Here is a 14,493-nt window from a genome sequence, read left to right as displayed (position 1 = left end):
GCAAATGATGTTTATGACCAAATTCCTTCTTGCACTCGTCACATGAGTAGTCTTTCCGACCTTCGTGAACTGTTTCTTGGTGCAAAAGCAAATATGTTTTTTGTCCAAATTTTTTCTCGCATTTATCGCATGCGAAATCTTTACGACCTTCGTGGACTATTTTTTTATGTCTAATCAAATGGCTTCGATCCCCAAATTTTCTCTCGCATTTTTCGCATGCGTAATCTCTCTGACCTTCATGAACTGTTTTATTTCTAACGTTCTTCTCGACAATATGTAGTCTCTTTATGTGTAAAAGCAATCTATATTTAGTATCAAATTTTTTAGCGCACATTTCACATAAGTAGTTTTTGAAAACTTCGTGGAATATTTTGTTGTGCCTAAGTAAAGTTAATTTATTTTCAAATTCCCTCTCGCACTTGTCGCATATGAAATCTTCGCGATCTTTGTGTAATAATTTCTGGTGCGTAAACAAACTCGATTTTTTTACAAATTTTTTCTCGCACTGGTCGCATGCAAAATCTTTGTGACTCTTGTGTTCTGATATTTGATGTCTACTCAAATGACTTCGGAACTCAAATTTCTTTTCGCACTTGTCGCATTCGTAATTTTTTTGTTGATTGTGAATTGTATCTCGATGTGTTATCATACTTGATTCTAGTGTAAATGTCTCCTGACAAATATCACAAACACATTTTTTTTCGTCTGAATCAACAAGGTCATTTTCATTTAAATTATCTTTCGAGGTAACTTTTTCAAATTTTTTCTCGCTTTTATCCATTTTTGTGCCTAAATTTAAACTATGGATCCTTCAACTTTGTGCCACAGAAAATAAATAAGTAAAATTTATCTTTTAGTATTAGGGCTTGCTTCATCGGGGAAGATAACATTCAAACTCATTTGCTTTTAATGTAAACATGATCAGTGTGTCGAGGAAATGTGTCAAAATTATCTATGTTTACGATCATAATGTTTACAATTTAGTTACCGATTCATCTGCTTATACATTTTTCTTATAACATTTGAAACAACTTAAAATTCTAACATGGCGACGATTCTATTAAGAAATCTTTAAATCTTCAAAAATTAAGTACTTTCCAAAAAAAAAAAAAATATGACAAACAACTTCAAGTTCACATACGAATGTTGAAAATCTGCCGCCCCCATGCCATGTCGAGATTGGCGTGCTCCATTCCTCGTCACTGTTCGTACTTAAATCTTCTTTTTTACTCGCAGGGTAAATTTGAATTATATGGGCTAAGCCATAGTTGGCGTGGTGGTCAAAAAAATTTTTTTTCTTAAATTATGTACTTTTGAAGAATACATTGAAAAGTGAAAATCCTGAAAGTTTCAGCCCTCTAGGTCCAACTCTATTGGATTTTCAGGGTCTTGAAGTTGAATTTTCTATTTCTGCTGATATTCTGCTTACAATTCTGATTTTCTAGGGTTAATATGAAAAAATTGTTGAATCATGGTTTTTAATGTAAAATTTGATGTAGAATTCAAATTTGTACTTAAAAATCATATTAACAAGTTGAGTCCCCATAAAAATGATATTTTCATGCATTAATCATATAACGCGTGCAAAAATAAACATGTTCGTATCCAGCGGTATGCCCAATATTGTAATATGTTTATCGATACATCAAATTACAACTTCTGATAAAATTGGTTATCGGCAGACAAACAGAATTCATTATTGAGCTTAATATGAGTCGAAAATTAAGGAAAATTAGAGAAAAACCATGTTTCTTAGAATTTTCCCAGCTACATGGCTGTGAAGCACTGGAAGGCACTTTCCGATCACCTTGTAGTTGCGACATAATGCAATAGCCGGAATATATTTACTCGGCGTAAAAAGAGAAAGAAAAAAAGAATTGATAAAAATAACGTGGAAGGGCTAATAAATTGAGTCTCGGAGAGTTGAAATTTCGTCGCTGTGCGTCGCCTTGTGTGTGTGTGTAGCTTTTAGCGAAATTGCTTTTCTCCCCGACACGCGTACACATAGCAGTACGGTTTGTTGAGCCAGTGCGCGGCTGGACAATTCAAATTTAGCGGCGAGAGAAGCTAGTCAAGTTATGGGCATATCTAATTCTCTCTCCAAGTTACAAGTTTTGGGGTGCGCTGATGCATTTGGCGCGCGCGAGTCATTCGACGTGCAACGTATACGTCCACGTCGGCGAGGTTCAATCTCGAAACCAATTTAAGCCCGCGCGCGAGAATCAACCTGAATCATACGGCAAGGCAGATTAATCTTGAAATTATTGTTTCGTTTTTTTATTCACGACAAAACTCGAAAAATCGCGCACAATTTTCAATAATAAAATATTACGAGGCAAAGACACGTATAAACGCCTGTGTATACACCGGTCTATCTGTGGTGTACAGTACATAATTTTAATGAAAAAAAAAACAACGACACTCGAAAAAAAAAAAAAGAAAAAGAAGAGGTAGAAGCGGTTTTCACGCGCGCCCGAGCTCGTGAAACTTTTGCACTTCCCCCCGTGCATGCGTGCACATAACACGAATGATAATAATAATAATAATAATGATATGCACGCGTTTTCCAGACCCTTTAATTTAAGCAGACGCGCGCGGCTCGAGCTTTTTCCTATTTTCGCGCTCGCGCGCAGCCAGTCGAGTTTTCCATTGGGTCGCCGACACCACCTTTATATACCTAAAAACAATGCCGCGCGCCGCGAGCTTTCGAAAAAAGCACGAGGTCGTACGTAACGACTCGTTTTTATATACCTATATAATATACATCGCGGAGTAAAACGACTGGGTACATGTGTGTGTGTATGTGTGTGCCGGGCGCCACCACGGTGGCGGCGGCAGTCGGCGTGAAAAATAAAAAGTAATATAAATAATCGCGTAAAAATGATGAAAATTGTCAGGCGCTTCCGTGTATATATACGTATAGCCGCGCGGCGAAACTTTTACACGCGGCCACGAGAGAAGCGGAGACAGAGAGAAGAAAAAAAAAGAGGATAATTGCGACGGTATCGTTTGAGCTATCGTCCGGTACGTATAAATATAAACGCGCGACGGTGCGCAGACACTTTAGCGCCTCGCGTACTCATATAATAGGCGAGTCCGAACTGTTTGGATATTAATATGCGGGAGCATAACTTTTTTGCGTTTACTCGAGTTTACGTAGATGACTGGTTTTTTTTTTGGCAATTTTTATTCCGCTTACAAATCGATAGACGTACCTACGCACGAGGTAGAAAAGAAAAAATAGGAACTATTTGGACAGCTTTGATTGTATTTTTTTTATCATTTGCATAGGTAATAATCAGTAATTAGCAAAAGGAAAACGAAATTAAAAGAATTTAGATATGTTAAAATTAATCAACGTTTGTAATACGGTCTGAAAATATCATGCACAAAAGACACGAACAACGATTGTACCATCGTTAAGAGAATATTTTTCGCTCGCGTATAGTACTACAAAAGCAAGAACGAATGGAAAAAAAAAGTATTTCAAAAGACTGCGCAGCCACGTCAAAATGGTGAATGCGGAGTAAATATAAAATTGCATTCGCGTACCGCGCCTCTTCATTCAAAAACCGCATTTTCTTTTCGACTAATTGAAATAAAGGCCATTCACCGGTCAACCAACTCTCTCTCTCTCTCTTTCTTTCTCTCTCCAATCTCATCTCGTGTCCACGTGTTTTTGTGTATACAGTACGCATTGTTTGGCAGAGAGATGCAGAAATAAACGCGCGAGCTTGCGCATTTCATTGTACGCCTATGTATACTTTTTTTCTAAAACGATGGCGGCATCGAAACGCGCCGCGCAGCATCAGCGGAGTAAGAGAGTTTAAAACTTCCGGAATCGTTCGTTGTGTGTATACGCAGTTGCATACGCACGACGATGTAATTAATAGAATATCCTCTGTTGTATTAAGTTGTCGCGCGAGCATCGACTTGAACACCCGATTGAGTACGAAAAATTTGACCTTCATTGTAGTTCAAACGGTTTTCTACGAATGAAGCAAAGAATGAAAAACGTGACTTGACATAAATAGTAAAGGAACATAATTACTTTCTAATCTTCGAAAACGCATCCCACAAGTCCGTATCTTTATTAGAAAAACTCTCTATAACTCTACAATTAAGTAGTCATCGTTGAGTTCGATCAAGATTAGAAAGTACATTGATGCATACGACGACACGCCGTGAACATCGAAAAAGCATCGATTCAATTGTAAAGTGAGTTTGTTTGCGGGCGTGTCTGTGTTAGTGCAATCGACCGTTATCATGAGTCATCAAGACGAGTATTATAGTCCGCTGGTCAACGAAAACAGGGTGGAACTTTTGCTGGGCTTGCGAAACGAAGTCAATTGGGAGGTCGCACACGACCGACACGATTTACTCGATGTAATCGAGGAGCACATCAGCTGGCCGACAAGCGACCCACTAGACGTCCGAGACTTTCTTTCGACCGAACAGATCGAGTGTCTTCTCTGGGATTCCGTGGATCGCCACTTCGGTCTTCCAAACCAAAACTTCATCGAGCTGGTGGCTCGCAGCGGCTACAGAGACCAGTTCGACGGCCGGCCACTGGCGCATCGGCGCGGCACACCTCTGCATCTGCTGCGTTACAATCGCGTTCCCGACTGGAGGGAAAATGTCCGGCATCTCTTCACCATCTACGATCGATTCGACGTCAATTATTATGTGTAATGTGTTCAATTACTCATTAGTTAGTTCGTTAATGGGTAATTTTTAACATACCAATCGAAAGCTTGGAACTTTCTCTTTCAGAAAATATATTTTTAATTAAGATGTTTGATCTTTTAAATTAGTTATAAACAATAAAAGACCGCGTCCCATAAGAGCCCGTGCTAAAATCGACAATTTTAACACGGACCGGCCGCGTCACACCAATACATGTGTTGGGTAAACAAGATCAAATTTCCGGTCGCAGAAATATTCAAAACATCACGAACAATCCTAAGCTTTTTAAAATCTACAACAGATTCGATGTTAACTACACGGACGAAGTTGGATTTACGCACTTTCACGCGGCCTGCATGTACGGCTGCTACTATACCGCGCAAAAGTTTCTCAATCACGGCCATGATCCCAATTGCATAGAGCGAGGAACGGATTGTACGCCGCTTCATTATTCCCTGACTTACGAGAATCCAGAGGTGACCGAATTGCTCCTGAGAAGAGGTGCGAATCCGAATTTGGCCGATGCGTATGGATCGACGCATCTCCATATTATTTGCAGTTCGTCCATCTTCGATGAAAAAAGCGCCAAGATGTTGTTTCAAATGAGCGACCGAAAATTTCAGCCGGTGCAAGTCGACGCCCGAGACAAGTTCGGCGAGACTCCGCTGCACAAGGTTTATCAACATCGCAACAAGCACGCGATTGAATTTCTCCTGAGACACGACGCCGATCCAAATGCGGCAAACGAGGACAGATCGACTCCTCTGCACGTCTGTTGCAAGGGAGATCTTGTTAATTACGACTTGGTAAATATCTTATTCATGTACAGCAACGAAAAATATCATCCGGTACAGATCGACGCTCGAGACATAGACGGCAATACAGTCGTCCCTGTTTTTACGCGGCTTTTTTTTACGCGATTTCAATTATACGCGGTTACAGAATTGAGACCGAAAAATTTTTTTACGCGCACTGATTTGATTATACGCGGATTCCTTCGCGAGTAGCGCCAATGATCATCGCTTATTCTATTGTTAATGGCCCTCGAGTATGATCCGATCATGGTGCGTAGCATGAAATTTAAGCATGATTGTGAAGTTGCTGTGACTGCCTACGTTGAATTACACAAAAATATTATGAGATGTGCTAAACAGACACGCGTTACTGATTTTTTTAAGAAACATTTACATGTATTTTTGAATAAAATGTTTTGGAAATCGAAAATTTATCACATCTTTGCATGTAACAACCCTTTTCCCATAAGAGCAATGTTTTTTTTTTTACGCGATTTTTTGTACGCGGTACTTTTTTGGTACGGAACTACCGCGTAAAAACAGGGACGACTGTACACCGCTAATTACGACTCTGGTCCACCATCAAAAGAAGGCTGTGAAATTGCTATTGAGAAGAGGCTTAAATCCAAATTTAGCCAATAAGTTAGGACGAACGCCTCTACATTATATTTGTGAAAATTTCCACAACGGGACTAATATGGCGAAATTATTTTTTGAAATCGTCGACGAAAAAAAACACACGTATTTGGATTACTACATTTTCGCGTCCAATGAATTTTCAAAAATTCCCGTAAGGATTAGAGAGGTTTGCGCTAGGCATCTGTGCGAGAAACTATTGAGGCGATTTTCCCGCGAATGGGCACTGGAATTTTTTATGTAATTAATTCACTTCCGATTGCCGATTCTCTGCTGCGAGATGATCATCGATAATCTAACGAACCAAGATTTGTATAACATTTGCGTGGCGGCTGCATTTAAAACTGATAGAGAGAACGTTAAAGCTGGAAAATCTCCTAAAAGGCCACAAATTGAATGGGGTGAAAATAATCAATGTAAAAGGAGTAAAGAGCGGTCGTTGGCTCAGTCGTTAGCATGCTAGCCGCGGAGACAATAGATCGCTCGAGGAGCCATGGGTTCAAATCCTGGCGAGGGCAATCGGATTTTTCCGATTGCCATTCGGCGGGTTGAGAACCCGTGTGCTCCGCCTGTCCCGGGGCGGGTTTTTCCCTGGAGGAGGAGGAGGGTGTAGTGCATATGCACTACGTATACCCCCAGGTTTCCCCTGCCCCACAGGTCTTCGGGTCTGGGCGAATGCGGGACAGTAGGGAGGGGGGGTAGTTAAATCTCCCTGCGCACGGGCTCCTAGCCCCCTGCAGGCCCTTCTAAGAAGGTGTAAGGAGAGATAAAAAAAAAAAAAAAAAAAAAAAAAGAAGATGATGATTTGTAGGGTATTTGCTTGGCGGCTACAGGCAAAAAATCGTGATATTTAACAGTAAATTAAAAAAATTATTTAATGTATTGTATTTTTAAAACTTTTTGTATAATAAATAAGTATAAAAAAATTCTTGTGTTTTTATTGTTAATATTTTTTTTTGTTTTATTTGCCAGGAAAAAATAAAAAGCTTCACAACTTGCAGCTACCCTTATCTTAAAATTATTCACCTAAAACTCTTTTAACTACATAAAAGCAATTTTATGAAATAGTATGACGAAATAGCATTTTTTCGCACATTTTATTGCGCAAAAAGTGTTTTTGGACTGTATAAGGTAAAAGCCTCATTTCAACACTGGTGTGCGGTAAAATGACTCATTTAAATGAAAGTATTTTTCGCTTACAATTGCATAAAGTTTTGTATACAACACGTGCCCCAACTTTTTCGGCACTTGTTACATAAATAACTAGTATGCAACACGTGACCAGCTTTTTCCGCACACTCGTGCCCAAAAACGATTTTTGGGTACTTGTTACATAAATAACTGTTCTTTCTGAACTTATAACTTTTCTCGATATTAAATGTTTTGCAATTAAATTTTTGACTCGCTTGAAAACTTTTACGTAAAGATCATCACTTTTTTATATGTTTTTAGTTATGTTTTGTAATTTAGAAAAACTTCGCACAAACATTAAATTATTTTATTTTATTTAGTGTGTATACATTGATACAGTACTATATAAATTTTCTACACTTAGTAATTGGTACATCTAAGTTACCTGTCACAGCATTTCAGGTCATCGGATGAATTTGAGTTCTATAGCATTTCATTTATTGGCCATAGGGCACAATCTCAGACTATAAACGTAAGATCATTTTTTTACTACTTGTACGTATAATAAAGTAAAACAGATTCATTAAAAATGATCAAAAGTAAATAATATATTCGATTTAATCGTATACCCCAGCCTTGTGAAAGTTGATCTTGAATATTGAAGGCATTTTATCAAAGCCAAAATCCGCTATTGGGAAGTGTCCGCTATTGAGAAGAGTAGGGGTGGGGGATTATTAAGCATAGTAAAAATTTGGGTCTTTTAAAAGCGTCCGCTATTTGGAAGTGTCCGCTATTGGGAGATTTCACTGTATACATCTAAACATATATACATACATGAAAAATATGAAAATTAAAAAATATATCTTATCTAGACACAGAAATGAATCGATCTGAAAATTTGGATACACTTCAGTACGTAACAAATTTTTTCCGGGTCTGAGTCGCTGCGTAAACCCACGTTATTTTCGAATTAGAGCACCAGTAACGTGAAATAATAGCCTAGCTCCTTTTTTTGTTCTAAATGTTTTCCATTTGTGTACCTTTGCTTCCTTCCTGCTTTGGTCGCTAGGGAGCTAATAATCCCAAAGCGTTCTTCCTAATCGCAGTGGACCTCGTCAGAGCATAAAAGGCAGGCACTTGTCGTTACTTACCACTAGAGGAATCTTAATGCACCCATCCACAGATATGGGTCAATTTTCACTTCTTTCATTCCTATCTTAAAAATCCTGGAAAAAAGGGCCCGCCGTTGACCTCCTGTTAATGTGTAAAACAAGCCCTGACATTTTTAGCCTAATCGGTCAATCCGGCACCGAGAAATTTTGCTTTGATTTCTTTCTGAAGCATGCCATGATATCATTTTTACGAAATTCAAACTTCGAACTTAGTGCGTGGACCGAAGATATCATTTGTAAGCGCCTACCTAGCGGTTTATCGCTTTTTTTAAGTGGTACTAACGTCCTATTTTTATCATAAAGCGATCGAAGAAAAAAAGTGGTCTTTTCGATCCACCCTACTATACAATGGCCACATGTGTTACACGTACGAGCAGCACGATCACGAGCACAGCAGCGTATCGCGCTGCGTTTTCACTTTCTCTTTCTAATTAATACCGACTCGTATTAGTTATTTACACATCAAGGGCTGTATGTGGTGTGGATACAGTCGAGGTGTGTTTGCAGCGTTGGGGCGCTGTAGTCGCCGAGGCTGCGTAGCGAAGCGAAGCAGCCGAGGCACTACAGCGTCCGCAACGCTGCAAACACGCTGAGACGTATCCACACCGCTAACAGCCATTGATGTGTTAACAATTTTTCTGCATAAGAGCTCGTTTTGAGAACTATATCATGCATAATTGTTATGTTCCATTTAATTTCTTTATAGCACTCTAAACTAAAAACTGTAACTTTGCCGCTAGTTTTAGGCTCTCGTCTACATACTGTATATGCGTATGTCTCGTGTAAAATACTGTACATGCAACTTGTGTGGATATGTTTTTTCTGAAAAACGAGAGGTTGCATAAAGCACTGGTTGTGCCAACTTGAATCTCATTACACTGATTTTCCTAGTGTCTTGATGAGTAGAGTCGGTATAACATCGGTCACGCTGCATTTCTTTCCATTATTCAGTTTCTACTGCTTCATTTTTACAGTCATCGTGTTTAGTGCGAACACAAACATGAATTAAAAATGACATTTCTATCTCGTGTAGATATGTTTGTATTCAAGAAAGAGAGGTTAAAGGCAGCGCGAGTTGGCCTGCCACTTTGACATGTAGCAGACAGCACAGGCTACACGCACGCGAGCTGAGCGAGTCGTCTCGGCTCGAGTCTGCGGGATCGCATACAGTCGAGGAGAGCAGCGCGCTACGTGGCGACAATTCACACTTCTCCTCGACTGTAATCAGGGCTCCTCGACTGTAATCAGGGCTCCTCGACCTGTATTCAATTGATTTCAGTACGAGGAGAAGTGTGAATTGTCGCCACATAGCGCGCTGCTCTCCTCGACTGTATACGAATGCCTTACTCACTGAGCACGCTCAGCGCGAAATCAGCCTCAAACGGGCTCGTATGCTGAAATAGTTATTTACACATCAAGGGCTGGTAGTGGTGTGATTACGGTCGAGTTGTGTTTGCAGCTTTGGGGCGCTGTAGGCGCCGAGGCCGCGTGCGGCCGAGGCACTACGGCGTCCCCAACGCTGCAAACACGACGAGACCTAATCACACCGCTACACCAGCCATTGATGTCTAAAAAATTTTTCTGCATAAGCGCACGTTTTGAGGAGCTATAAAATAATGCCCAGTGCAAATGATACAGATTTGATGCGAAGAGGGTTTTGCGAACCGAAGGCGAGCTGTGATTAGTTTTGAGTATTTTTTCGCGAGCCGAAGGCGAGCTGTGATTAATTTTAAGTATTTTTTCGCGAGCCGAAGGCGAGCTGTGAAAAGTTCTATAATAAAGAATTTATGCATAAATGCACTTATGGAGGAGTGATAAAATGTATATTTAAAATATTTTTATTATCTCAAAAATTTATTGATCATGTACTGCTTTTCATACAGAGGTCTGGATTGTTCAGGTATGACATTAGATTTTGCTTTTTCTATTAGTCTTTGGATTTCCTGGGCAGCTTCACTTTGTATTTCATCACTGTCACTGTCGCTTTCGTTGTCGCTTTCTTTTTGATTGCTGGTGGAAACAGCAAACATCGAATTAAAATTCATCTTGTTTTGGGTCTGTTCGTCTCAAACGATAGTTGGTACAGGTTATAGAACTTTGGCCGTAGCTGTTGTAGGCAGCGATCGCAACGTCTGAGCGCCGGCAGAGCGCGCTACGTGTCCTCGACCTATAATCATGATTACAGGTCGAGTAGGCATGATTTCAGTACGAGGCGCTGCTCGACCGTAACCGAGTATATTACCGACACAGCATGCCCAGCGCGTAATAAGCCTCAAACGGGCGCGTATACTGAAAATGCATGTATTCCCCCCTCTACTCGAATCTCTTGTAGCATCGGCCCCGCGTATTTCATGCCTTTACGTATATCGTAGGCGTAAGTAGAGTCAGTGATCGTTCGGACGTCGTTGCGTCAACTCGTCGACTGCGAGTGATCAAAGGTGGCAAGAATTTTTCAATCTATAAGATACGGTGCTTCGCGTGAGAATCCAATCGACGAACGATATGTCCACGCGCGTACACAACGACGACAGCGTCGATTGGACGATCGAAGAGCAACTAATCAGATATCTCCGATCCCTATCAGATGTCGATTCCTCCATCCCTGAACTGGAAGAGGCTACGGATTTCCAAATCTATCGATGGCGTATTCCAAATCTCCAAAATTATTTTTCAAGCGAAGAGGTCGAGAGATTTCTTTCGGATTCCATGGAATGCATCGAGAATAACACGAGTAAGTCGGAAAAAGAAAGATTAATCGAGCTCGTGGCCGACAGTGGCTACAAAAACGAGCCCGACATCAATGAAGACGGCAAGCCGTCGTCGCGACGCACCACACTGATTCATCGCGCGGCTAGACACGAGGGCCGACGCCGCCTCGTGGATAATCTATTCAAAATCTACAACAGATTCAATGTGAATTTCACGGACGAATCAGGCCTTACGCATTTCCATGTGGCCTGCGAGTATGGCCTTGACAGAGCCGTCGAGCAGTTCCTCGCGGCCGGCCAGGATCCCAACCTCGTTTGGCCGGAGACAGGTGATACACCGCTACATTTGTCGCTGAAATCCTATCACCCGCGAGTGACCGCGTTGCTGCTGAGAAACGGCGCCGATCCGAATCTCGTTAACAAAAACGGATCAACGTCTCTGCACGTCATCGTCCAGAATCACTACGCCGATGTCTTAATGAGGATGTTATTATTGCTCAGCGACATTAAATATCTACCGCTGCGAGTCGATACCCGAGACAACGAGGGTAAAACGCCATTGTATCTCGCGGTGTTTCACGGACGTGAAAACTTGGTTGTAGAGCTGCTGGAAAAACGCGCCGATCCGAACTTGGCCGACCACGAGGGAGCCACACCTTTGCATTTGATTTGTAAGAAGTACTCGAACGAGAACTTGGCGAGGAAGTTTTTCGAGATGACTGACAAATTAGGGCTGACGTTGCGAGTCGATGCTCGGGACGAGAAAGGACGGACGCCGCTGCAGTTGGCTGTAACGAATGTTTTGCCCGACACCGTCGAGGCACTCTTGAATCGCGGAGCTGATCTGGAAAAATTTGTTTTTCCCGTTGAGAGCGACTTCGACGGAAGATTTAATTTGCTACTTGGTAAAATTTCGAAAATGAAACTAACAGCCGGTCTTCTAGCCATCATGAGAAGTCTAAAGAAAAAAGGATACGAAATGGGCCAAAGCGACGCGATAACAATTGTCAAAGTGTTCCTCAAGTATGAAATATTCGAGGATTCGACGAATCTTGAAATATCATGGCACGATGACGAGGAGTTCACCAGCAGAGCGAAAAAATTAATGATAAAGCCGAGCCTATCGCTCTACGATCTGATCCAGTTACGACCCAAAGAGGCGGCGAGACTTCTCACACACTCGGACTACTATAATTTGGTAAGCTCGGAAGAATTGTGGAAGCTTCCGGAAGGTCCCAGAAACGCCTGTGCTTCGCATCTGTGCGAGAAACTATCGAAGAGATTTTTTCTTCGATTGGCACTGGATCCTCTCTGGGAACTGATTCACTACCGACTGCCAAATCTCTGCTGTGAACTAATCATGGAGAATCTGATGATCAAAGATTTATGTAATATTTACTTGGCGGCTAGAGATAAAAGCTCGTGATGGTGATAAGCATACTTCCAGTATATTTTATTGTATCTGTTGTCATTAAGCTCTGCAAAATTTTCATGTCATGCAATAAATAGATGTAAAAAAATAGCTTTGATTTTTTCATTAACCCTTTAACGCCCGAAGTGACCATTTTTAGACAACATTTATAGCGATGAATTACACTGACTAAAAATTGTTTAACAAACTTTTCAGACATAATTTCTCACGTAAAATTTAATGTACTTTTCGAATCCGGTGTCAGATTTAAAAAAAATCATTCAATAAAAAGTTATAAACAATTTTGTAAAAAAAAAACATGAAATTTGGAGAAAAAAATCTCGTTCAACTCAAATTTCAACACGTAAAGAAGGTTCGCTAGTGGGTCTCACGCATATAAATTTGGTCAATGGCATGTATACTTTATTGTAAAATAGTTATAATGACGAAATTCAAAATGGCGATCATAAATTCGGCTCTCGAAGACCTGTATGTCTTAAAATGATTTCGAAAATTTTCAACTCGATAACCATCAACTTTACAAGAAAAAGTTATAGAATAAAAAGTGTTTAGAATTGATCAAAGAACATGCCTGAATTTTTTCAGAATTTTTGGAGCGATTTTTGGATTTCTGGATAACACCATTTTTTCAAAAATCCAAAAATCGTTCCGAAAAATTCTGAAAAAAATCAGGCGTGTTCTTTGATCAATTCTAAATCCTTTTTGTTCTACAACTTTTTCTGGTACAGTTGATCAATGGTGAGATTAGTTTTATGAACATTTGCTCTTTTCACTTGAAAATAGGAGTTTCATTTTTTATTTATCATTTTATTATTTTTCTATTTTATCGCGCAAAAAAGCCAATTTTACCAAAACTAATTATACCATTGGAAAGATAAGAAAAAACCCCGTCGAAATAACTAATCAATATTTTTTTCTTTTATGAAATATCAAGTCCGTACAGCGAGACGGAAACCACGCGATTTAGATATTTTAGCCGTTCTGCTCGCTGGGGCATCCACTGCGATTCTTCTCAAATACGTCATATTTCGTAAGTAATCATTTGAGTGAAGTTTTATTCATTTTATTTCTTGACCTTTAATCGTGGTGACATTACAATAGCACGAATATCGTACTACAGTTATTCAAGTAACAAGTGCCCGAAAAAAAGATTCGCTCGTACACAAAAAGCTGGATACATGTTGTTTATCATAAAAAAAGCGCGAGTAGGCGTCGTAATGTCATCATTTGAATCTTTTGAATCTTAATTTTTGACAAATAAAACTTTTCCTTATTACGAACATAAAGTCAAGATAAAAATAGAGTAGAAGCTCAGTACCGTTGCGTCTAGCAACCAGCTAACAACCAGGACGTCGTTCGCGATGTTCTGCGCAGTCTTGAAAGACATATAATACATACAGTTGGTACATTTGATACACGAGGGGCCATTTTCGCGATTTTCAGTGTGGCCTTTTTTCGTTGCAAGATTTGAGATCTGACACCAGTATAACGTTAAATGAGCTATTTTATCAATGTAAAATCATTAAGTGAGGTTTTGATCACAAACTAAGCGAAATTATCGATATTGAAAACAGTGTGACCGCTAAAAGTGGACTTATCTGCTAAGCGGGGAAAGGGCTAACGAGATAAGTCCATATTTTTTGCTCCGTATCATCACTATAATGCATCTTTCAATTTCACAAGTACATAAGTCAAAAGATACCTTATAATAGGTAAAAATATCATAGGTACAGATCTTTAGTCGTCCGCGTCTAGCTAGGCCCTCGTGCGCAACTTAAAACGCGTTTTTCTCGAAAACACGAAAAATGGAGTTATCTCGTTAGGCCTTTCCACCACAGATATATAAAAACAACTGCAAATTGCACCAAGTATTCCTTTAAAATTCCAAAACATATTTAGGTAATATGAGCATTGAAATCATGAATATCTTCAGT

General features: G+C 40.0%; 1 protein-coding gene across 1 annotated transcript; it reads left to right on the top strand.

Annotated features, from left to right (window-relative positions):
* Positions 1-4,266: 4,266 nt before the first annotated feature.
* On the top strand, positions 4,267-6,122 carry LOC111693361 (tankyrase-2-like). Its single transcript, XM_023457845.1, has 3 exons — positions 4,267-4,688; positions 4,937-5,492; positions 6,024-6,122. The coding sequence occupies exons 1-3, from the start codon at positions 4,267-4,269 to the stop codon at positions 6,120-6,122; spliced, it is 1,077 nt and encodes a 358-aa protein (XP_023313613.1).
* The last annotated feature ends 8,371 nt before the right edge of the window (positions 6,123-14,493 follow it).

The sequence above is a fragment of the Trichogramma pretiosum genome, unplaced genomic scaffold, assembly GCF_000599845.2.
Source record: "Trichogramma pretiosum strain Unisexual culture from Peru unplaced genomic scaffold, Tpre_2.0 scaffold21, whole genome shotgun sequence".
NCBI classification, from domain to species: Eukaryota; Metazoa; Arthropoda; class Insecta; order Hymenoptera; family Trichogrammatidae; genus Trichogramma; species Trichogramma pretiosum.
Note: the sequence above shows the minus strand (reverse complement) of the source record. Positions and strands in the feature narration are given on the sequence as shown.

Bases quoted from the DNA above. Each gene is read 5' to 3' on its own strand.
- LOC111693361 (XM_023457845.1), top strand. From the start codon at position 4,267: ATGAGTCATCAAGACGAGTATTATAGTCCGCTGGTCAACGAAAACAGG. The intron at 4,689-4,936 runs GTAATGTGTTCA...TTCCGGTCGCAG, and splicing joins TTCGACGTCAATTATTATGT to AAATATTCAAAACATCACGA. The intron at 5,493-6,023 runs GTAAATATCTTA...GCGTAAAAACAG, and splicing joins ATCTTGTTAATTACGACTTG to GGACGACTGTACACCGCTAA.